The 24,440-nt window shown below is 39.4% G+C and overlaps 1 protein-coding gene across 3 annotated transcripts in view; it reads right to left on the reverse strand.

Annotated features, from left to right (window-relative positions):
- The window catches only part of BCL7A (BAF chromatin remodeling complex subunit BCL7A), a 56,528-nt gene that overhangs the window by 26,038 nt on the left and 6,050 nt on the right, over positions 1 to 24,440 (reverse strand). For 2 of the 3 annotated variants that reach the window (XM_089662046.1, XM_089662045.1), the window contains exons 2-6: positions 14,649 to 14,730; positions 11,156 to 11,218; positions 7,888 to 7,984; positions 6,970 to 7,134; positions 2,434 to 2,552 (exon numbers count right to left, since the gene is read on the reverse strand). In XM_089662046.1, the coding sequence (XP_089518172.1) occupies positions 2,434 to 2,552; positions 6,970 to 7,134; positions 7,888 to 7,984; positions 11,156 to 11,218; positions 14,649 to 14,730 (526 nt within the window). The remainder of the gene's footprint in view (positions 1 to 2,433; positions 2,553 to 6,969; positions 7,135 to 7,887; positions 7,985 to 11,155; positions 11,219 to 14,648; positions 14,731 to 24,440) is intronic. The other variant, XM_089662047.1, reaches the window with a different exon arrangement.

Here is a 24,440-nt window from a genome sequence, read left to right on the forward strand (position 1 = left end):
AGTGGCCATACATAGGAATAGAAGCAGAGTTTCCTCACACAGAGGGACAGGGAAATCATAAAACATGTTTGCTTCTTTCAGGTTTAGTACGTCAAACATTAGAATAGGTCATGTAACAGTCCCATGTCAGATACAAATAATGCTTTGTTGTTCAAACCATGCACAGACAGGCGATTATGCCAGTTTTATGTTTCAGCAATCTAGCCAATGTGGATAAGATATCACAAGGAGAACAACCATAAAACGCATGGAAGTCTGTGCCCTTTATAGTTAGCTTGCACTGACGATATTTTAATACCAGCACAGGTAAAACCAGAAAGGTAAATATGAAAAGAAGTCTCGTGTTCCATCTGCTGAAGATTAGAAGAGCAGTAATTCATATTTATCTAGTTTGGTTGACATTTGTATTTCTTATGCTGACCACATATTTTCATTTGAATATTTTCACTTGAAGAAATTAGATTTTCTAATCATTAGTGGCAGAAAATCGACATGCATTTTCAACCACAGTAAAGAGAAAATTCAAAAGAGCGCAAAATTTGAACAATGTACAGTCAGGTCCATAAAAATTGGGACAGACAATTCTAACATTTTTGGCTCTATACACCACCACAATGGATTTGAAATGAAACAAACAAGATGTGCTTTAACTGCAGACTGTCAGCTTTAATTTGACGGTATTTACATCCAAATCAGGTGAACGGTGTAGGAATTACAACAGTTTGCATATGTGCCGCTCACTTGTTAAGGGACCAAAAGTAATGGGACAGAATAATAATCATAAATCAAACTTTCACTTTTTAATACTTGGTTGCAAATCCTTTGCAGTCAATTACAGCCTGAAGTCTGGAACGCATAGACATCACCAGACGCTGGGTTTCATCCCTGGTGATGCTCTGCTAGGCCTCTACTGCAACTGTCTTCAGTTCCTGCTTGTTCTTGGGGCATTTTCCCTTAAGTTTTGTCTTCAGCAAGTGAAATGCATGCTCAATCGGATTCAGGTAAGGTGATTGACTTGGCCATTGCATAACATTCCACTTCTTTCCCTTAAAAAACTCTTTGGTTGCTTTTGCAGTATGCTTTGGGTCATTGTCCATCTGCACTGTGAAGCGGCGTCCAATGAGTTCTGAAGCATTTGGCTGAATGTGAGCAGATAATATTGCCCGAAACACTTCAGAATTCATCCTGCTGCTTTTGTCAGCAGGCACATCATCAATAAATACAAGAGAACCAGTTCCATTGGCAGCCATACATGCCCACGCCATGACACTACCACCACCATGCTTCACTGATGAGGTGGTATGCTTAGGATCATGAGCAGTTCCTTTCCTTCTCCATACTCTTCTCTTCCCATCACTCTGGTACAAGTTGATCTTGGTCTCATCTGTCCATAGGATGTTGTTCCAGAACTGTGAAGGCTTTTTTAGATGTCGTTTGGCAAACTCTAATCTGGCCTTCCTGTTTTTGAGGCTCACCAATGGTTTGCATCTTGTGGTGAACCCTCTGTATTCACTCTGGTGAAGTCTTCTCTTGATTGTTGACTTTGACACACATACACCTACCTCCTGGAGAGTGTTCTTGATCTGGCCAACTGTTGTGAAGGGTGTTTTCTTCGCCAGGGAAAGAATTCTTCGGTCATCCACCACAGTTGTTTTCCGTGGTCTTCCGGGTCTTTTGGTGTTGCTGAGCTCACTGGTGCGTTCCTTCTTTTAAGACTGTTCCAAACAGTTGTTTTGGCCACGCCTAATGTTTTTGCTATCTCTCTGATGGGTTTGTTTTGTTTTTTCAGCCTAATGATGGCTTGCTTTACTGATAGTGACAGCTCTTTGGATCTCATCTTGAGAGTTGACAGCAACAGATTCCAAATGCAAATAGCACACTTGAAATGAACTCTGGACCTTTTATCTGCTCATTGTAATTGGGATAATGAGGGAATAACACACACCTGGCCATGGAACAGCTGAGAAGCCAATTGTCCCATTACTTTTGGTCCCTTAACAAGTGGGAGGCACATATGCAGTTGTAATTCCTACACCGTTCACCTGATTTGGATGTAATTACCCTCAAATTAAAGCTGACAGTCTGCAGTTAAAGCACATCTTGTTAGTTTCATTTCAAATCCATTGTGGTGGTGTATAGAGCCAAAAATGTTAGAATTGTGTCGATGTCCCAATATTTATGGACCTGACTGTATGTGGTTTTCATTTGGGAAATACATTCATATTAAAAATGCAAGTTAAATTTTCGAACAACTATTCAGTCATCGAATGTACAAAGAATTTCAAACACGTTTGTAATACTCTTGTTCAAAAATCTATGTGTATGGCCAGTATTAGTCTTGACCAGAATAAAGATGACATAAAATTCCCTTTAAGTACTTTTCTTTTTAAAGATCCACAGTATGCATGCGAGGAAAGTTGTTCTGTTTGTTACCTGAGAATTTTTTGTGTTTTCTGCAGAAGCATCTTTATCAACACAAGACTGTAGCTCAGTTTTCTCTGAATTGATTAATGAACTTTCCACAGAGGACTGTGAATTTTGACCCGAAGTAACTGAAAAGGCATGGTCAGAAAAACATTAATAAGAGGATACTAAATTCCACCAGTTAAGAACTGCTAAACAGAAAACAAAGCAAAAAGCATACTGCAGTTATTCATATCAATCAACAATCCTGATGTATTTTTACTGCTTTAAGTAATGAAAAGCGAGCTCTGGCTGCAGTGAGTGACGTTACATTGTATACTGTAGCATCATTTTTGCTCTGTCTTACTAAATAAAACTAATACATAAATCAATTTTTTTTTATTAAGGGTTAAGCTTGTTAACAAATAGGATGAGTACACTTGTGCACTTTATAAAATCTACTGTACTGGTGAGTTGCCTCTGCAATGTTACAAGCCACATGATCATTTTTCCTGGAAAACTTCTAGATAAATATTCGGACAAAATATTTTTTTTCTAAATGTGGAGACTTCATATTGATTTTTCTTTTAAACTTTATCCTTGGAAGGAAAGGAAAGTCCACCACTTCCTAGTTTACAGTTTGTATCTGTTTGCCATAATCCCAGTGAGTGGTTAGGTGTGGTTGGTGGTCCCTTAGGCCCTTGATCCCAAGTTTCAATGTTTATTCATTAACAGTTTCACAAAGCCTGAGGAAGTGGGGATAGAGACCCATGAAATGCATTGTGACATATTCAACTCCCCCCAACCAGATCACACTTTAGATCAAGGAGTAAAGCTGTATTAGACTTATTATATGTTTATTAAACAATCATTGTTAGGCAAAATTTGCCAAAATGTTTAAATTATTTTGACAGTTCCAAATCGCATGACAAGTCACATCCTATTGTTAGCAATGGAACCGTTCAAAATCGGTGCAACTCAGACTTTGTGGTGCTGCACCGATTTGAAAAAAAGTTTCCTGCACTATTTTTTGAGATTTCAGGTGTGACTTGCATAGACATCTGTGCATGAAGTCCCACAGATGTCAGCCAAGTCTCACCTAAATTTGCACTGACCTGTGGCTTTGAAAATCATGCAACTTCAAGTGAAGTTGCACAATTTCAAAGTCCAGGGCTGAACCAGGGCTTACAATAAATAGATTAATTTTAAAAGTAGGAGATAGGTATTGCACTGTTCAGACACCTTTATTGTGCCCCATTTGTAGGAATGTATTTTGGCTAAACCCTGGAGTTGTACAATCAGATGTAAAAACCCTTTCTGCCAGTTCTGTGGCTTAAGCAGAACTAAACCAGCTCTGTCCAGCCTCTCTGCAGCAACAGATCACTTCGAACGGCAATTGCCAGGTTTAGAACACTATAGCAGTGATCTTTTGCTGCAGAGAGGTTGGACAGAGCTGGTTTAGTTCTTCTTAAACCACAGAACTGGCAGAAAGGGTTTGTAAATCTGAATGTACAGTCCCCGATTGCATGGAGGACTGGATCCCCACTGACCCAGATTAATCGCAGGACCCAAAAGTAAATTGCAAGATCTGAATTGACATTTGCATTTGCTAAGTGAGCATCAAATGCTCATGAAAGCAAATACATTATCATTCATAATTGCGACAATTGTAAACCCATGAAAAAGTTGTCAGCCTGCTAATCTGAGCCCTTCCAAACCCAACTTGATCTCATCTTAATGGTATGTTCACCACTTACACAAAATCAAACATTTGTTCCTATACTAGTCTCAATGTAGTGTCAAAATAAAGGTCTCCTAAAGTAAAAATCAAAATGTTCATTTGAGCTTTTAAGTGTTACCCGTCTGCTTTGTTACATAAAAAAAAAAAACAAAAAAAAAAAAAAAACCACTTATGTGATATTTTAAGTCAGCAATAGAGATGTAAAATTTCCGGAAATTTTGAAGACATGAGGAAAAAACATGACCCTGCCACCCAAAAAAAAAAAAAAAAAAAAGGAAGACACCCCTCAACGGTGGGTAGTTTTTGAAAATGTAAACGAGGCTTGCTCAAAGAATGTCTGCTTGGCAAAAAGTATGATGGTCGTAATAATTTAAAATCTTCCTGCGATTGCGCATATTCAGTTATTGACAATGCTAATCCAGAAGCATATATTTGCTCCTGCAAGCGCTTGATCAATTTTCTCCTGATTTGTTAAGTGTCATTGTATCTATAAATTAAAGGATTGTGTATTTTTGGGAGGCAATGGTTTGCAATACTTCTTTACTTGAAGATGATGCTGGTGAAGAAACTCGGAGGTCGATTTACTAAAACTTGAGTGCAAAATCTGGTTCAGTTGTGCATTGTAGCCAATCAGCTTCTATCTTCAGGTGGTTAAGCTTCAAAAAAAAAAAAAAAAACCAAACAAATACATATGGAAGCTGACTGGATTCTGGGCAGAGTTGCACCAGATTTTGCACTCCCTAGGTTTAGTAAATCAACTCCTTTGTGATGCACTTTCATTATGGTCCTCATCATTTCATACTATAAAAGTATTTAATGTCTTTAGGGCACTTTGGCATGCCAGGATGTTTTGTCATCCTTGTAGCATTTGGAAAAGAATATTTCTTCTCACAATATTTGCATATTGCAGCTTCGCACTCAGCAGAAATTGTACTGTGGAAATGTTCCCAAACCTTAGATGTTGGTCTCACCATTTTACTGAGAGGGGGAAAAGAAAAAACTATTTATTGAGCAGACTATATGTAAACATTATACTGTGGTGGTGGAGAACATTAAAAGTAATGATTTAAAAGGTTATAAAGATAAACAAATTCATGAGACAAATTTATCCTCTTACCTGTCAATTAAAGCCTGAGAGGACAGAAACTACTGTACCCCAACAATCCTCCAACTGTAGGAGGTACAAGATGGAGCCCACAAGCAAACTAAACTGAATCCTTTCCCCTGCAGTGCCCCCTTGTGGCAGAAATGCATATTTCTCTTGCATTGAGGTGTACAGTGTTATTTGAACTGTATTCCAGAATTCTTGTCTTCAGCTGAGAGAACTTGCAATAATTTAAGCCCTCACAAAGTCCCAGAAATCTCATTAAGGTCTTTAGGTTATATGGTTTGAATATCATGTCATATATTCATTTATAAAATTGTAAAAGAACATATTACAAAATTCTTTTCAGTTTTTCCAGAAAAAAAAAAATCCCAATTTTCCGGCTTTCTTATTCAGGCCTTCCCATCTCTAGCCAGCAGACTGTTCTATTTTGGGGTATTGCACTACAAAATATACACAAAATAAAATTTCCATCCAAAAAAAAAAACATGTCTGTATTATACGTTATGGTAGACTGCAAACGCTAAATTTTTTTTAAAAACCCTCACTGGAATGCAGAGATATTTAGAGAGTAAAAGGCTTGGAAAGACGGGTAGTTAAGAGAAGAGCATAATTCAGGTCCGTGGCTATACCGGATAAATTAGGAGAGAGTCCAGGTGTTTACAATTGCCTATACATCACCCGATTTGTGTATTGCTAGTGACCAAAAGCTGGATTCTCAAAACTTATTTTTGCCACATCCAAAAATCACTGAGGAAAACAATCCACAACTATGCCAATCTATAGGTATACCTACATATACCTACCTGTAGGTATACCGACATCTCCAGCTGTTAGAGGTACTACTACTGTATAATGTGTAACTGTGCAGGATGTGGGTTATGTCCAGTCTCTGTAAATGAGATTTGTTTCAATACAGCTGGACTGAAAATCCCAAAAACATTCAGCTCAGATTTGAATTACAGGTGCATGAAGCTTGCCATGCATGGATCAAAATCATTCAGCAGGGACCAGTCAAATTTTGATCAACATATGGGCATTGTGGTTGAACAGAATTCAATCTACTGATCAACTTCTGTTTAACCAGCCTTTTTGGAAATGTTCTGCTTAATCAGCGCTGCAGGCTACTGATCAGTGTATTATCATGGTGTGGAAGTCTCCTGCCATCCACCTTGAGTGTGCTGATGGGGGAACCAGGTTAGTATTTTCGTTCAGCCCGCTGGGTGAACAAAAACTGACTCATCTATAGGCTTGCTTTATGGTGCATGATACAAAGAAGAGGTTGATCTTCTGCATTTACCATGATGAAAGCTTTAGCACTGCAGATATCTGCAATTGATTCCAGACATTCCAGACCTTTTCATACATAAATGTGAATTAAAGGATACGTTCACCCATTTTAAGGGTGGAACATGTGACATGTTCCAGCATCTGCAGCCTTCCCCCTTGATCCTCCTCTCCTGTAACCCCAAAAGGAGGAAACAATCGAATGCCATTTTATTTCCACTATGTGTCTAGAGTGGCGGTTCACAGAGTATTAGATGGCATAGTAAAAGATACATTAATTTCATATAACAAACTCTGCTCAGTGACTATTTTACATACAAATGTTATTACCTCCAGCAATGTAATTACATTTCAAAATGCACAATAATTAGATTTCTCACTGAAATCTAGATGCAAGTAATAGCACTGAGGCAACTTCGGGTTCTAGTATTACCTTCAGAATCCTGGTGCTCGCTGGCATTAGAATGAGCCTCCTCAGACTTCAACTCAGTACTGTCTGCCTGGTTGTTAAGGTTGTCTGGGGCAGGACTACAATTGCTGCTGTTCTCCTGCTTCACAGGTGATGCATCCGCTATAGAGCTCTGGTTGCTATTATCATCTGAAAGGAAAGAAACTGTTAAATATCTGGTAGCAGGACACAGTTTCTGGCCATTTCCTCAGTACTGAAAGAGGAATCTTACATCTTGTCTCCATCACTGGAATTCTAGAGGTACTGTACCCCCACTACTCCCAGCCTCATTTCCAATCAGAGTGTGCTTAGTTGCCAAGACAATGAATGATAAATGAGGTTGCACATAGCTCAGAAGTTGTACCAAGGACTGTCCACAGAACAGACAACAGTTAGAAATCTATCAACAGCTGTTCTATTCAATGCTCCTCGTCTCTCAACCCCCTTGTTCCTATTCTGCTTACTATTATAGACCAGGGTATGCACTAGTTGAGGCGACAGAGGAAATATTTGTTACAATACAGTTATAAGAAGCCATTTAATTCACATCTCCATTAATACCTGCAGTCCAGATTATTAGTAGGAGGAGTTAGTATCGGTCATTAATGAGAGACCTGCAAAACCTGTGGGCCTCAGTCCTAAAACAGGTACAGCACCCCCTAATCTACCATGCTTTTCTGCATACACAGCATTAGATTTCAGAACAATGCCAAGTTAACTCCTTCGTGTAGCAAAAACAGCAGTTTGGCAGTATTAACCATTTGAGCATCAGTGTGCATTTTTATTTTCTTTTTTTCTGTGGTAAATAATAGTTGGAACACTTATGTAGTATTACAGCTTCTTTGGTAAAAGGTAAAAGATGAACCAATATATACGCTTCTCAATGACACTTTCTATACTTGCCATTCATGTCCATCATGCCAGGAGAGGAGCTGTTTTCTGGGGTGGTCAGTTCAGAGCCACATTTCTCATCTTTTGTTTTCTTCTTGTTTTTGGTCTTCTACAAAAAAAAAAAAAAAATGAAATAAAAACATTCCTTGACAACTGAAATGTTCACACAGAGAAATAGCCTGTATCTAACATAAAACACAATGAAAAAAAAACTGCAAACTGATAGATCTGTTAGAGGAAGATGGAAAGAAAATCAGACAAGTTAAGAGACACTGGAAATAGACAGCTTCAGTGTGTCAGTAACAGCTCTGCATTGTTAAATGGTACAGAAACCTGATCAGGCTAGAACAATGTTCTCCAAACTGGTGGCTAAATGTGGACCTTTGCTTGTGCTTGCTTTAATCTGGCCCTTAGGGCATTTCCCCACTGTCAGCAACAGTGGAGCATAGTTCCTGCCACTGACAATAGGGCACTATTACTCCAAGTGACACCAATGATGAGGCACTGTTCCTCTTACTGACACTAACAATGAGGCATTATTGCTGCCCCTAAAACCAAATATGGGGCATTGATTACTCCCACTGACACTAGGACATTTTCTACTCCCACTGACACTAGGACATTTTCTACTCCCACTGGCCACAATCTGACACCCCAAAAGTATGAAGGAGAGTAAACTGACCCTTTGTTTAGTAAGTTGGGAGATCCCTGGACTAGGAGCATTAATTCATGGCTAAGGCATATTCAAAATTACTACTACTTTATTTTATTTAACCCAACTGTTACAACTTTACTTCAGCCTTGGATATATTTCTTGCATAATGTGAACCCAATTATTAGTTTGGCAGTGTGTACTATACCTAAACATCAAAAGGTAATTCTGCTAGCAAAATTAAAGTAACTGCAAAGTTTTTTGTTTTTTTTTGCACATCGTGTTCTAGGGTAGCCCATTCATTTCAACAGACTGCCCTGTGTGTGTAAAATGCACAAAAAAGGTGTCAGTGTAAATTTTAAAATTGTGATGCACCAAAATGGAAGCAACTGCATGCATTTGCTAGAAGCGTGGTGTGCCAATAAGAATCAATGACATCCAAGCACACCTGCAAAAGGCAGTGTGTTTCCGTGCAGTGCGGGAAAAGTGCGATTTTGCATGCGCTCCCACACTGCAACTGGGGTGATCTAGCCTTAAAGCATGTTTTGCTCGATTTGGATTATCTGAAGAAGAACTAAAACGAACCCCTCTGTTGGGTTCTACTTCTATCCTGGGCTCTGTTACAAAGATTCTCCCTCACTTACCATCCTGGTGACATTCGTTGTTATAGAAGCTAAAATCTCCAACAGACAGAAATATAATGGCATTAACAAAAGAAAAAAAAAAAACTAGGAAAAGACTTAAACACTTATCAACTTTTATGGTTTTATTTCTGTTGCAAATTCTCTTACTTTCTGTACAGTGAAAATGTCAAATGTCCCTGACTAAGCCTTCGACAACAGTCTGACCTTAAAAGGAAGCAGTGTTTTTGTCATACAGGGAAAAGCAACAGGTTCATTTAACTACCAACATGTTAATGCTGAGAAATCAATTGCCTAGCACCAGAGCACATCGGAGAAAGAGGACGGAGTCAGGTGCTTCCCATATTTTCTAATGTACTGAGCATAGTGGCCTTAGAAGTGGGTAAGCAAAGGAGAGCATGTGCAGCTAGGAAGGGCCGCAATTAACCTGTTGTTCTGCCACTAATAGGCAAAGCACAAGAGTCGTTTAAAACAGGGCAAGGCAAATACCAGTCACCATAAAAGATGTCTGACAGTGTGGTCAGTGAAATCTCTTTTTGCAGCCTTAAAGGCTGCAATTGCACCAGTCACCACTAGGTGGAATACAACATTTAACACCGTGAGTATATATGGCTCCTAGATCTCAGTGGTATTTGTCCAGCTCAGATTTAGAAATAGGACCACGCAGTTTTTATTGCTGCCTGTGTTCCCAATTCTGTAAAAGTGATGATGGTCACAAAAAACACTCTCTCAGAAGACAGAGGTCTTCTGTCTTCAAGGTTTTTGGCCTGAGCGATATGTACTGTAGACTCTGGTCACCTACATGGTACTAAGGGAATAGTGGATGAAGTCTGAGGTGCTTAAAAATCCCATCCACAAATCTCCTGTACTGAGGAAGGCCTGCAAGGAAAACAGCATGTTGAGAGCAGGTCCAAAGAGCAGCTTTCCATTAAAGTAAATCAGATGCTCTTTAGGTGTACTCTGGACATCACAGGCATGTAGCCAAAGTGCCCTAAGCATATGAGCAAATGTCATCCTCATGCAAGACGAAAGCTTAGTTGCTGTCTCCAGCTATACAGAAAGCATCTGGAAGGCACTTCACAGTGGCAAACTAATTAGCCCCCATAAAAGACTTGATTGAGCTTACAGGGCATACCAGATTCTGTATCAACGTACTTGGCTTTATTTGTACAACTCAGTTCAATGACATCATGTACCCCTATAGACGTTATATTACCACTATCTGTATGGCTAAAATAATTGAATAAAAAAAAAAAAAAGGGCCATCACAGCTCAAGTGCAGGGATCCAGATAGTTGAACCAAAGGTTTTGATTAAAGAAATAATTTTAAAAAATAAGAAGGCTAGCAAAAATATAGGCAAGAGTTATCAGCAAGTCAGGAGAAGACACCCAACCTCCTAGGCCACTAGCAAAAAACTGAAGCTAGATGATTGGAGGCTCAGTTATACAGGAGCTGGATTAACATTTGCTGGACAGTGTGCCCTCAATGAACAACTTAAAAGATAAATAAATGGTTTGTACCCCTGGCCAGCCCAGAATTTCTGCACTTCTCCCTCTTGTGTGCAGAGCATGAATGAAGACGAAGACTACCTTCCCCTAAACTGCAGACAACACATCAGAAGTCTCTGAAGCAGTTACGCTCTACATGCATTTTTCGCTTTACCAGAAACATTCAGTAATCTACAAGCATCGATCAGAAGTCCTCATTATTGAATACCAGTTTTTATATGGCATTAGAGGCCATCATTGCTTTTCACTATTAAATTGAAAAGATCGTGTCACTGAAAACCTGTGATACAACTTACATGTTGGGAACGTGAAGAACAGTCATTAATCAGCACTCACTCATTATTAGCCAGTTAAACGTATACACAGTTCAGTAGGTGTTAGAAAGAAGAAGTTTGGATAGGCATGCTAGTGTGTTAGTATTATTCCCACTCCCTGTGACATTAAAGAACAGACAATAGTAGAAAAGGCAGTATCTGACTTTTCCACAGGGTTTTGGTCGCCTCAGAAGTCCCGAATTCTCATCTGTCACTTTCAACTCAATCTGAAGGAAAAGAAATGTAAAAAAATAAATAACTTAATGTAGACTTAAGTAAAATGAAAGTCAGTTCAGCATATTTCCCATCAACAGCAAATTAACCAACTGGGCTGCAAACAAATAAATAGCTGGGGAAAAATGTAAAAACAAATTACAGCTGCATGTATATTATGGCAACTTCTGTGGGAATTTTAACTATTCAATATCTACTTACACCACCCTCAGACTCATTGAGACCCACAATGCATGCCACAAGTTGATGGGCACTTAAGACTGCAGCAAGTCATTGGCAACAGTTGTACTTCATGCAATGCAAGTCCTCGGAGCAACACAGGTAAAATTAATGTTTAATACATTACCCAGAAAAGCCTAAGTGTCTACCCAAGACATAATGTACCAAATGCAGTATTATGAAAATATTAGGGGATCGTAACTGCAACAATCAATAACTAATAATTGCACAATCTGAGAAAATGTTTTACTACTGTGAGGCTACCACATGTTGCATACCATCAATGTCAACCAAAGCAGAAGACAAAAGCTCTGGCCTAAGAAACTCCCGACAAGGCAAAAATTAGCATAATCATTACATGGTTTAACCGAATTGACATTGTGCAATGAAATTTAATGACCACAAATATGATATAGGGATCAAAGAGGAACAATATTCCTGTGGCTCCTCTTCTGTGCTGCCATCTTTACATACATTTGCAAAGATGTGCAGCAGGTCTCTGCCAGAACTCAAAGACCTGCGGCACATTTGCGTACAAGTTGGAGTTTTCTTCCCATGCATGCATACACATGCGCAGACATGCTGCAAATCTCTGCCAGTTGCCAAATATCAGAGTGCGTAGTCATGTTTGCATACGCGCAGAATCTCGCAAGCTCCCTCAGCAGAACACTGCCTCCTGGGATGTGATCATCTCAGGAAGTAGTGGGTGGGGCCTTTTGTCATGCTCGCCTCGGTGGGAAAGCTGGAAGAGCTAAAAAGCAGGTAAATGGGGAAAAAGAAAAACAAAAAAACACCACGTTCTCCAACTATGTAAAGCTAGTATAGTGGTATACACTGCACAAAATTCCCTGCTAGACTGGCCAAACTTCAATCAGTGTGAGGGGCCCCCCTGCTCCATGGAAGTCAACTACTTAATAGACTTCTGACAAAGGGATAAGTTGAAAATGTTTCAGCCGCTGAAGCCAATCAGTGTATTCTAATAGAAGTGAGTTCCACGGTCAGAACACAATGTCCCAGAAGGGGGATTCCTCCATCTACCTTGTAGGCTGAACAACAAAAAAAAAAAAAAAAAAAAAAAACAAAACAGTATATTGCCAGTTTAAGAGTAAGGAGGAGGAGCTAGCAAGAAACCTGGGAGTAGGGGTCCGCTTTAATCTTCCTAATTTAACAGTGTATGGCCAGGTTATAAGGGGAAAGGAACAAGAAAAAATAAAAAAAATCAAGGGCGAAGGTCCACTTTAACCTTAATAACCTCCAAGATCTTGCCCCCCATTCCCAACAGTTATACCCCAAAGAACCATGTTTACACAAACCCTTATTAAAGTGTTACTAAACCCCGGACCCTGCATTCACTATATCTGGTCTCCCACAGTACATAGAACATGGAAATGCAATTATTTTAGTAAATATAAACTGCTAAATACCTTTTCTCATCAGCAGTTAAAGCAGTCTTCTGACTTCTATCAGTGTCCAACAGAGCACTGGTTAAAGGTTGTAGGAGTTTTCACTCTACTCTAGAAGGATGGAAATCCACTGACCTCTGTCTGGGCACTGCTGATTGGCCCTGTGCTGATCACATGCACTCTCCCAAGACAAAAAAACAAAACAAAAACCACTCTAGCAATACACGCTAAACTGAGCATGTGCAGAGTGTCTCCACATGATATGTCTTTATTGGGAGATAAGAGGGAAACACTGTAAGAAGGGGAGGATCAGAGAAGTCAGGCTCAAACAACTTTTTTAAACAATGCGGAGGATTAACCCCTTAGGTTCCACAGTGAGTAGAACAAGCATTATTTACTGCATATACAGACTGATTTTACTGTTGTGGGGTTAGGAACACTTTAAGCTTGGTGTCACTCTCACTATTGTTCTTGCTGAGAATTTTAGATTTTTTAAGAGTATTAAACAACTCCCGGCAAAATCACCTCAAAGATTTGTCCACCCAAAGCATCCAATTTATCTCTAGGTTGGCTAGTTAAAAGCACCCACTGGCTTCTCTTCTCCTTGGGATTCTAGTGGTAAGCGTCCTAGTCTGCCCACTTACTGTGACTATTATAAATTCATTTTAATCTGCTAGTCTTTACCTTTAAAACACAAATTGAGGAACTAGAGTAAGGAACTAGACAGTACCACATTCAAAGACCCTTTAAAATGTAATTCCACCTTTCTCCACATTTGACAAATTTTGTAATACAAAACTAAATTCAACTTTCTAAATTTTGGTCAGTTAAATCAGGCCATTTTAAAGGAGTCAACACACACACAATGACCCGATCCTGCCAACCTAAGTAGCAACAGTTAACAACTGTGTTTGTGTGCATTGTGAAGTCTGAAGAAGCCACACACAGAAACAGTCTAGTTGGATTTGTTTTCCCAGACATGCACCATCACTAGATGGGGCTGTGTCCGTGCATCTATACAGTGCCCAAGTAGCCATGCTCCGATGATACCTGGTTATGCACAATCACATGATGGCTCTTTGGAAGAGTTAAAAATATTAACATTCCTTAATGAGGAGGTATCCTATACAGGCTGCAACTGCATGCAGACCACCCTAGGTAACACCTATAGATGATGCGGAGGCTTCATGATTGAAAAATCTGAAATCTAATGAATGAAAATGGTGGATCACCGACTGTTAGGCTGATGCCCTACAGCCAGACACTACCTACGATGATGGTTCTATGTAAACACTAATTTGGATTTTAAGAACCCTGCAGTAGTAATGTGATCTAAAGAATAAAAAAAAAAAAATCTGGAAAGTTTGTACATTTCTGCCTTCACAATCACAAAAGGTGCAATGCTACTTCTAAGCACAAGAAGAGGGCATTTTTACATACTGCAATCACTGTGCTCATGTTATGCATGGGTTCACTGAAAATCTTGATACATAGTTCCCCAACGTACAGTTGTGTAGCTTTGTTCTACACTTTTCTTACCCACAAAGTACTCCTATGTCACTATATGCATTATAACCTATCCAAAATAAACAGGTTTGGTTAAAAGGACTAAAACTTTTTACAGACAACTACTACTACTGTTCAGATTATACAAAAAATATTTCTGCATGTAAGTCATTGTTAGTGAAGCAAGAAGCAGACCAATATTCGAACATTTCGGAATCACTGTAAAGCTAGTAAGAAAAGTGAAATGTGATTGATGGTCTATTATAGGAAAACTCTTAAACTGAGAATATCTTACATCATCCACTTTAGGCTCAGCCACAGGAACCCACTTGTAAATTCTAAGAGAAGTATCTCCGACAGTCACCCACTTCTTTTCCCTGAAAAACAAAATACAAAAACTATATGAAAGACATAAATATATTATAAAGTAATAATAAAAAAACACAATCCATCTTCATATATAGCATTTCAGCTCAGCAGTGAGAAGAAAAAGAACTTGAACCTTTGCTTGTTAGAGACCACTCACACCAAGTATACTTGGCTGCATTGCTCAATGCAGACCCAATGAAACAACAAGCTGAAATTCATTATTTCCAATAGCCTCAGTTCACACCAATTCATCATGATGTGTGAGCGAACGCGCTAGAGTCTGAAAACCGCAAAACCCATTAAAAAAAAATCACAGCGCACTTCAATGTATGTTAGAAAGAAAAAAAATTATTTAGGCTCCTGTTGTAACAAAAAACCCTTCCCATCAATGCAACAGATTAAAATTGTACATCAATACAAAGCAATGTATTAAAAGAGAACAAAACCCCCCAAAAAACACACAATTATTGCCAAAAGTATTGGTCGGCCTGACTTTACACGCACATGAAATTTAATGGCATCCCAGTCTTAGTCCGTAGGGTTCAATATTGAGTTGGCCCACCCTTAACAGCTTCAACTCTTCTGGGAAGACCGTCCACAAGGTTTAGGAGTGTGTCTATGGGAATGTTTGACCATTCTTCCAGAAGCGCATTTGTAAGGTCAGGCACTGATGTCAGACGAGAAGACCTGGCCTCCACTCCACTCTAGAATTAGTCTCCACTCTAATTCATCCCAAAAGTGTCCTATCAGGTTGAGGCCAGGACACACAGTCATGTTGGAACAGGAAGGGGCCATCCCCAAACTGTTCCCACAAAGTTAGGAGCATGAAATTGACAAAATGTCTTGGTATGCAGACGCCTTAAGAGTTCCCTTCACTGGAACTAAGGGGCCAAGCCCAACCCCTGAAAAACAACCCCACACCATAATCCCCCTCTACCAAAACTTTACACTTAGCACAATGCAGTCAGGCAAGTACGGTTCTCCTGGCAACCACCAAACCCAGACACGTCCATCGGATTTCCAGACAGAGAAGCGCGATTCGTCACTCCAGGGAACACGTCTCCACTGCCATAGAGTCCAGTGGCGACATGCTTTACACCACTGCATCCAACACTTTGCATTGCACTTGGTGATGTAAGGTTTGGATGCAGCTGCTCGGTCATGTAAACCCATTCCATGAAGCTCTCTACACACTGTTGTTGTGATAATCCGAAGGCCACACGAAGTTTGGAGGTCTTTAGCTACTGACTCTGCAGACAGACGTCTGCGCACTATGCGTTGACCCCGCTCTGTCATTTTACGTGGCCTACCACTTCGTGGCTGAGCTGCTGCTGTTCCCAGTTGCTTCCACTTTGTTATAATACCACGAACAGTTGACTGTGGAATATTTAGTAACAAGGAAATTTCATGGATGGACTTATTGCTCAAGTGGCAACCTATCACGGTACCACGCTTGGGTTCACTGAGCTCCTGAGAGCGACCCATTCTTTCACAAATGTTTCTAGAAGCAGTCTGCATGCCTAGGTGCTTGATTTTATACACCTGTGGCCATTGAGGTGATTGGAACACCTGAATCCAATGATTTGGATTTTATATATAAATATATAAAAAAACAATTCAACTAAAGCAAATTTAAAGCATGTCAACAAGGGCCAAGTGCAGCAGACGTGGCATTAACGTAGTTTTACAGTAGTAGTAAACACTTGTTTTTCTATTTTTATCTACAGGTACGCTTATAATAAAGCTTACATGTAGGTAAAATGAATATCTCCTAAATATGCACCGTTTAGGAGATATTCTATACAGGAGTTCACACAGAAGCAATGCAGGAAACCTCCCTGACCCAAACCAATGCTGTCACAGAAGGAAAAGCTGTGGATTGTAATTCCCCACGGCTTTCTCTCCCCTCAGTGCAGGGATGACATACAGGCTAGACTACTTTTGGTTGGTCAGCACCGTCATGGTGCTTATCAATCAGAATCCATTTAGCCCGTACTGTCATTCCTGCAAGGAGAAGAGAGAAAGCCGCAGGGATTTCAAATCCCCAGACCTGTGAAACGGCTTTCGCTTCTCTCCTTGCAGAGATGACAGTAGGAAGGAGTTAATTCAAGAGTAGCAGGGAAAGGACAAGGGGTGGACAGGAGGGGCAGCTGTCCTGGGCACAAAGAAGGGGGCAAATAATAGATGCAGGTTGGTGCATCCATTCAATGGCATGCATTAACAGTGGGAGAGGGGGGCACAATTCTAGATCGTTGCCCTGGGTGCTGGACAACCCTGTCCCGGTACTGAAGTGTAGTGTTCGCTATTGTTAAACTTATAGAACACTAAACAATTGAGGACACACTGTGAGAACCTGTCAACCAATAACCTTTTTTGGAAGGGGCTTGAAACCAAAGAAAAAAAAAAAAACCCCAGGAATTATATTAAAAACAAAACTTGATACTTCTGGGACATTTCAGAAACGACGACACTAGTCATATCTATCCATGATAAAATATCGTATTGCTGCCAAAGGATTTATTAAGCTTACTATAGTTAAGTTTGTAATACACACACATTATATATATATATATATATATATATATATATATATATGAGTAATGCAGACATACTTTTCTTTTCTCTCTGTGTATCACCAATATATTTTAAATGATGTACTGATATATATGAAATTACATCTCTTTTGTTAACATTTTCCATTTAAATGCTGCTACCACAAATTTGAAAGCTGCCAGACCCTCAATGACAGTTTATGTTTTAAGGGAAATCATAGCTGAATTTTTTATAGTAAAAGATTAATTTATCCCAGAACAGATTAGTTACTATAAAATGAATTTGCCCCGATAACTGGAAGGTAACATTTCTAGTCCCGGAGTACCACCCACTGGCCAAGTGAGCTAATGCTTGTATAAGCGCATAACGGATTAGTATGCTGATCCACCAATAGGAAAAAAGGTTACACCTTCTAGGCCAGGTTTCTGGAGTTTTATGAGTATTGTTTGCAACTATAAAAATAGCAAGTCAGATGGTAGACATCATCTAAAGAGAACTTCATCGTCAAGAGAGAGAAAACACCTCACCATCAGAAGAAAACATCATCATCAAGAGACAGTCATCTAACACATTTCACTGAGGCCAGGACAGACCGCTCCAACATAGCTAGATGCCATTTTGGGAGGGCAACGCCACCCATTGGAGGCCATTTGAAGGGTCTGGTTGGCAGCCATCTTAAGGCAATCCTGTCACAGCGTTCCATTCTATTGCTTCTTAGAGTAAATAGGTTATATTCTCCTGTGATTATTTTTTTTTTTGTTTACGTCAATTAATCCTTGCTGTAACATAGTATTTCTCCCACTAAAACATAACCACTAGGAGTTAGATCATTTTTTAAAGTCAATTTTATACTTTTCTTTGGTGTTTTGATGGACAATTGTACGCATTTTAACACTTATTCTTTCCGCAGGAGAGCGACAGTCTGAATCCATAAAACACAGATTGTTTGCCAGGTAGTTACAAATGGTTACGATGTCTAGAAGAGAAAATTATTGAGAAAGAAAAAAAAATTTTTTTATATAAATTGCAAAATCTTAGTGTCTATTCATATCCCAATCTGACTATCATGGTGTTTGTAAAGTGACTATTAAAGTAAGTAAACAATTTATTTTTGATAGTCTATAGTCCATACTGACACCCGATCTTAATGTTTTATTCAAATAATTTCTGCACGGCAAAATAACTCAGGAATAAGTAAGCTTAATCTTTATAAACTATTTTTTAAATGGATTAAACAATCGATATAGCTGACTAAATTAATTGTTCAGACATTCGCTGACCATCTTTCTGTGAGGCCACATATATGCATACTTGTTTGTGCTGAGACAGTGCGGCATATTGAGTCTGAGCTCTCACCAACAAGCCCGAGCCTTGTACCAACGATCGGGAATGGGGAGGCTCAGGTACATATCACCTGATCACTGTGATAGCCTCTGACTGGCTGTCACACTGATCAGTCACTGTTCAGCACACCCCTGTGCGTTTATTTTCACTGAATGGGGAAAAAGATACATTGTATCTTATTATTATTGTCAAGAAGAAAAAAAATAAACAAGCAGCCCAGGGATCATGTGCTCGCACAGCAATGTGAACAGAACTGTTATGAATGTCATTCACCACAGCTATGTTTCCTATACAGTGATGCTGTGATTGAACCACAGCTATCACATAGTACCTGGGGCAATCACAGCACCCTGAACCATGTGATTAGCTGTAGCCAATCACATCTGCTATGAATGTAACCCATTCACGACAGTTTTAAACATTGCTGTTACAGTGATCATCATTGTAACAGCAAAGTGTAAACAAAATTAAAAAGTCCCTGATAACACCCCCCCCCCCCTTCCCTGAGTAGTACAGTGTTACTATGGTGGCAATTAACTACTCTGATAAAAGTATGTAAAGGGAAAAAAAAGTGTCATATGGGGGGGTATACAGTGGGAAAAATAATTATTTGATCCCCTTCAGATTTTGTAAGTTTTCCCACTTACAATGAAATGAAGGGTCTATAATTTTTATCATAGGTGTATTTTACATGATAGAGACAGAATATCAACAAAAAATCCAGAAAAAACACGATATAAATGTTATAAACTGAGTTGCAGTTCAGTGAGTAAAATAAGTATTTTATCCCCAAACAAAACATGACTTTGTACTTGGTGGAGAAACCCTTGTTGGCCAGCACAGAGGTAAGAAGTTGGTTACCAGGTTTGCACACATCTCAGGAGGGATTTTTGTCCACTCTTCTTTACAGATCTTCTCTAAATCCTTACATTTTCTTGGCTGTCGCTTGGCAACTCAAAGTTTCAGCTCCCTCCATAAATTTTCTATAGGATTAAGGTCTGGAGACCGGCTATGCCACTCCATGACCTTAATGTGCTTCTTGAGCCATCTGTACGGGCAAGCAGATATACTGACAGGTCTGCAGGAGACCTGCATGGCATCAATGATCTACTGATCGCTGGTGCAATGGTTTCCAGGCTCCTGCAACCAAAAATAATAAATGCACATTTTGTTTTACCTGCAAAGATATTTGCATTTATTATATTTGGTAAAAAGGTGAACTTATCCTTTAAGGATGAGGTTGTAAAATAAGAAAAAAAAGATCCCATCAGGGAAAGTGTGCTTCCATTGATAAAAACAGGGCTCGAAAAAGGTAGGCACCTGCTGAAATTGTACTCACATTAGCTACCATGCTCAGAATATCATCTAACCCTCACATCACACTGAGTTTCCCATGCCCAACGCTGGCTATATATTTTAATTTTCAGAGATTCCCAATTAACCAGATGAATTTTGCTGAGTGGATCCTCCTTTCAGGACCCTCCTGTCCACAAAAAAGCTACAACCCAACAGTGACTGCATCCAATCAGATCATGCTGAAAGCTGCCACAAGTGCCCAGTGCCCTGCAATATATTACATTTTGGCCATATGCTTTAAGGATTTTTCTTCCTTTTAGCCTGCCTACACAGATAGACGAATCCCTCTGCTGGGCTGAAAACTCTGCTTTGATTTCAGTGCAGCACAGGCATGTTAGGAGCACACTGGAATTTTGGCAGATCAACAATTTTCTGTATATGCAGCAATAAGCAGAAGCATGTAAACCCTGAAAATAAAATTATCTAATCTTGGTCCCTTTTGGTCTGTTAAATGGACCATTGTAAGCATTTTCTTATATCAGCTTAATAAGTTCAAGATACCCGCAGATCTTGACAGAAATCATGAGCCACTAACGCTCCGTACCAATTTAGCAATTACATTGTTGTCCGAGCACTGCATAACCAGGAGAGCAGGAGAGGAGTGGGGTTCAGTTGTCCTGATACAGAAGGGTGATTGAGCATTGTTTTCCAAACGCAAGTATGTCACTGACAAAATCGCCAGGTGAAAAAAGGTAGAAAAAAAAAATACTGAAAAAAATAGAAAACTAATACAGCCACCACATCTAAGCTACATATTTTTGGGTTCAAAAATATTTTAAAGTGGTTCTACCTTCATGCATTGTATGCATGAAGGCAAAAAAACCTTCACTGAGCAGCTTCTCCCCTTTTACTCACCTGAGCCCCTTCCCGATCCAGCGATGCGCACGAGAGCCGAAGCTCTCCCAGGCCTCTCTCCCTGACAGAGACGCAGCTGCTGCGCGTTCAATAACAGACAATGAGCAGGGAGCGAGCTGGAGGGGGCCGAGGCATGCTTTGTGTATCTCAGACACACAGAGGCGGCTCAGGAGCAAGCACGCATAGGAGAGGGGCCAGCAAGGAACTCGAAAAGAGGAGGATCAGGGCTGCCTGGTGCAAAACCATTGCACAGAGCAGGCAAGTACAGATATGTTTGTTATTGGGAAATAAGAAAAACTGAACCTTTACAATCACTTTAAATAACTTTTAATACAAGCTTCTCTAGCAGTCATATTACACTGAGATCATCGTTCGGCCCCACTGACAACAGAGCTTCCTGCAAAGTTGTTTTGGCCATACTTCACTTCTGGGTAACAGGATGTGTGGGAAAAGTCAAGAACGCAATAGGTGTGAGCAGAAAGATTGTTCCTAAGATGCACTGGAGTTAAAAAAAAAACAAAAAAAAAAAAAAAACAACCAAACAAAACCCACAAAGAAAAGTGCAGTGCAAAGATAAACTGAATTTGAAAGAGCAGTGCAAACCCCCTTAAGAAAAAAGAGCACTTTACTCGGTACACAGAGATGCATGAGGGTTTCTTTGTACAGCCATCACAACTGGAGTCTGTAATTTCTGTGAAATAATGGACCATCTGTGCTCATGAAGGCAGCTGACAGGACAAGGGTGGATGAAAGCAGTGTGCACTTTACTATCATATGCCCCTTCCTCATTCTGACCAGTGCCCATGGCAAAGAGTCAGCTACTGTATAGTATGTTATGCAATGTTCAGCATTTCTGGACCATAAATAAAATGTTGGAAACATGAACAACAAAGCCAAAATGAGCAGCAGAGATGAAGTGATGAAAGAAAGTATTGGCTTTGTCTGAATATGAATATTGTTCTAATCACACATCTGCAGATTTCAGTTTACCTAAATTCTAACACACAACCAAACATAGAACAAGGAAAGGGTTAGAGCTTCTGTCAGTGTTTTCCCATTTGTATTCCTACTTGGGAGATTTCCCTTCACTTCCTACGGTGGGAAAACTTTCCAGACAGGGACACAAACTGGAACACATTTTTACGAATTGTTATCTATGCCTTCCTGTCCTGGAGATGACCGCTCCCCACCATTTCTTTTACAAGCATCACAGAACCAAATGTAAAAAGTCCCCCAATGGGGTCGCAGACAAAAACCTACACATTACATATCGCCGCGCACGCCAGAATGACAGCAATAATTCTATAAGGGGCTTTAAAAGCGTCATCTATAGAACATATAGGGTACTGAAGTGTGTCGCCATTTCATGAGTGCACGCAAATTTAAGGTTTGACAAAGTTGGATATCTATTTACTTGCTACAACTTCATCTTTTATATTTTACAAAACAATATGGTAATTTATTGGTTTTTTTTGTGTCCTAAAATGTATTTTTTATTGAAATTTTGCGGTGATATCATGCCACATAAAAAATTGGAATTACCTCTATTTTATTCTCTAGGGTCTCTGATTTCAGAAAATATATCATGTTTGGGGGGGTTTGTGTAATCCTCAGGCCTAAAATGATTTTTTTTAATCTTGTGCAAAAAAAGCAAAAATGGCTCTGGCAATGAAAGGGATAAAGGATAAGCCTGACACTCACCATTCCTGACAAACACCCAATTGGTGCTCATCACACTGCACGGCCTCTCCCCTCCCTGCTAGTCCCCGGGTGTGATGCTGGAGACAGGCAGGGAGGGGAGGAGAAGATAAACGTTTAATATTTTTAACATTGCACTGTTCAAGTTACCATAAAACCCCTTTTGGTTTTAAAACATTCCTAATATCACCTCCGATTTAAATATAGTTTTGGTTAAAAAATGTTAGTTTTTTATCAGGACAAGTAGATTGTCATACCAATTTAGTCCGTGGACAAGTAGTTTTTTCAAAAATTTCCACAGCCCTGGTTTTTTTTTTTAATTTAAGCCTTTAATATCACTTTAATCTCCTAGAAGCTGTTATTAGCATTTTTTTCTGCTCCTAGAAGCTAAACAGCATTATCCTATGCATTCATGTACAATACTTTAGGCTATTCGCATTTTTTAAGCTTCAGCATCTAGGAGCAGAAAAAAAATGTTTTTGTAGAATTTTTTGGGAGCATTTTTCCATTAGAAAAACTGCTAAATGCTGCTAAACGCTATTAAAACACTCCTAACAGCTTTTTTTCTAGCTTTTTATTTTTTTCTTCTACATATACTGTAAAAACGCTAATAAATCACTAATGCTCCTAAACACTTCTGAACGCTATTAAAAAAACTCTATTACCAGCAGTATTTATCCAGTGTTTTTTGAGCAAAAAAACAAAAAACAAACAGACGATAGTGTGCATGTAGCGAACCTTGAGATTTCTTGAAGCAATTGTCACCTCCATATTAGACCCCACAATCATTAAGTCAGGTTCACATGTGTGCACTGCGATTTTGGTGAGGCGTGCTTTTGGGTACGCTCCCTTTGAACACTAGAAGGCCTCACACATAGGACATTTTGACAACTATAAAGGTCGCCTCCTGGCAGCAGCATTTTGTTAGAAAAAAAACCTTTGATGCCTCGAAAACTGTGTATGTCAAGCGTTTGGATGTTAATTCATTCAATTTGCCAGAATAATAATTTATTCTGGCCATTTAACTCAATTAATGCCCAAGCATCTGACGCACATTTAGGTGACTTTACAAGCATTTTTTCTTCCAACACGCCACTGCTCCTGAACGAACTGGCAGTGGGGGTTTTTTGGCCTTGAAACTGCTATAGCCTAGAAGTACAAGGCTACACAGGCGAACATGCAAGGGCATTTTGAGGCACGAAACAAAAAACAAGACACCTCTAGGAGCAGCTGCAAAAAAAAACATCTATTGTGCATGAGGCCTGAGAACATGCATTTCCATGAAAGTGCATCAAAATACTGTATGCTGCATCTTTGATGTACTTTCATGAAAATGCAGGTCCTAATAGAGGTCAATGGGAGCGCGCCTAAAGGCAGAATCATAAGGCTGTTTCATACTTAAAGTGCCCTGTCTATCTTCAGCACCTCTGGCATAGACCAGAGGTGCCAAAGATAGAGGATTGGGTGGAAAGAACGAATCAAATATGTAGGATGGAGAGATTGTGTTATATGCAGGAAGACAGGATGGGGTTGTTCATAAGAGGTGGAGCAAATGGGAAGAATTTATGGTGAAATATATGAAGTAGCAATGTCAGAAAGATGGAAGTATTTATATATCCTATATTCTATTTGGGAAAAGAGGTAATAGAACATTGCAGAGTGGGTGCGTTTACATGGGGGGAGGGAGGTTTTATTCAGGGAGGAGGGAAAATTAGATAGAGGGGGGGGGGAGGTAAATGGGAATAAAGATAGTAAGAAATGTAATTAATGATATGGAAATGGTTTTTGTATGAGAAATATGATAAAATATGTATTATATATGGAAAATAAATAAAAATTAAAAAAAAAATAAAGTGCCCTCTCAACAGCGATCTGTAGCTCTGCTGCTTGTTTTTACCAACCCAACCCTGGC

The sequence above is a fragment of the Staurois parvus genome, unplaced genomic scaffold (genome assembly GCF_062004578.1).
Source record: "Staurois parvus isolate SC_StPar_1 unplaced genomic scaffold, SC_StPar_1.0 ptg001418l, whole genome shotgun sequence".
Lineage (NCBI taxonomy): Eukaryota > Metazoa > Chordata > Amphibia > Anura > Ranidae > Staurois > Staurois parvus.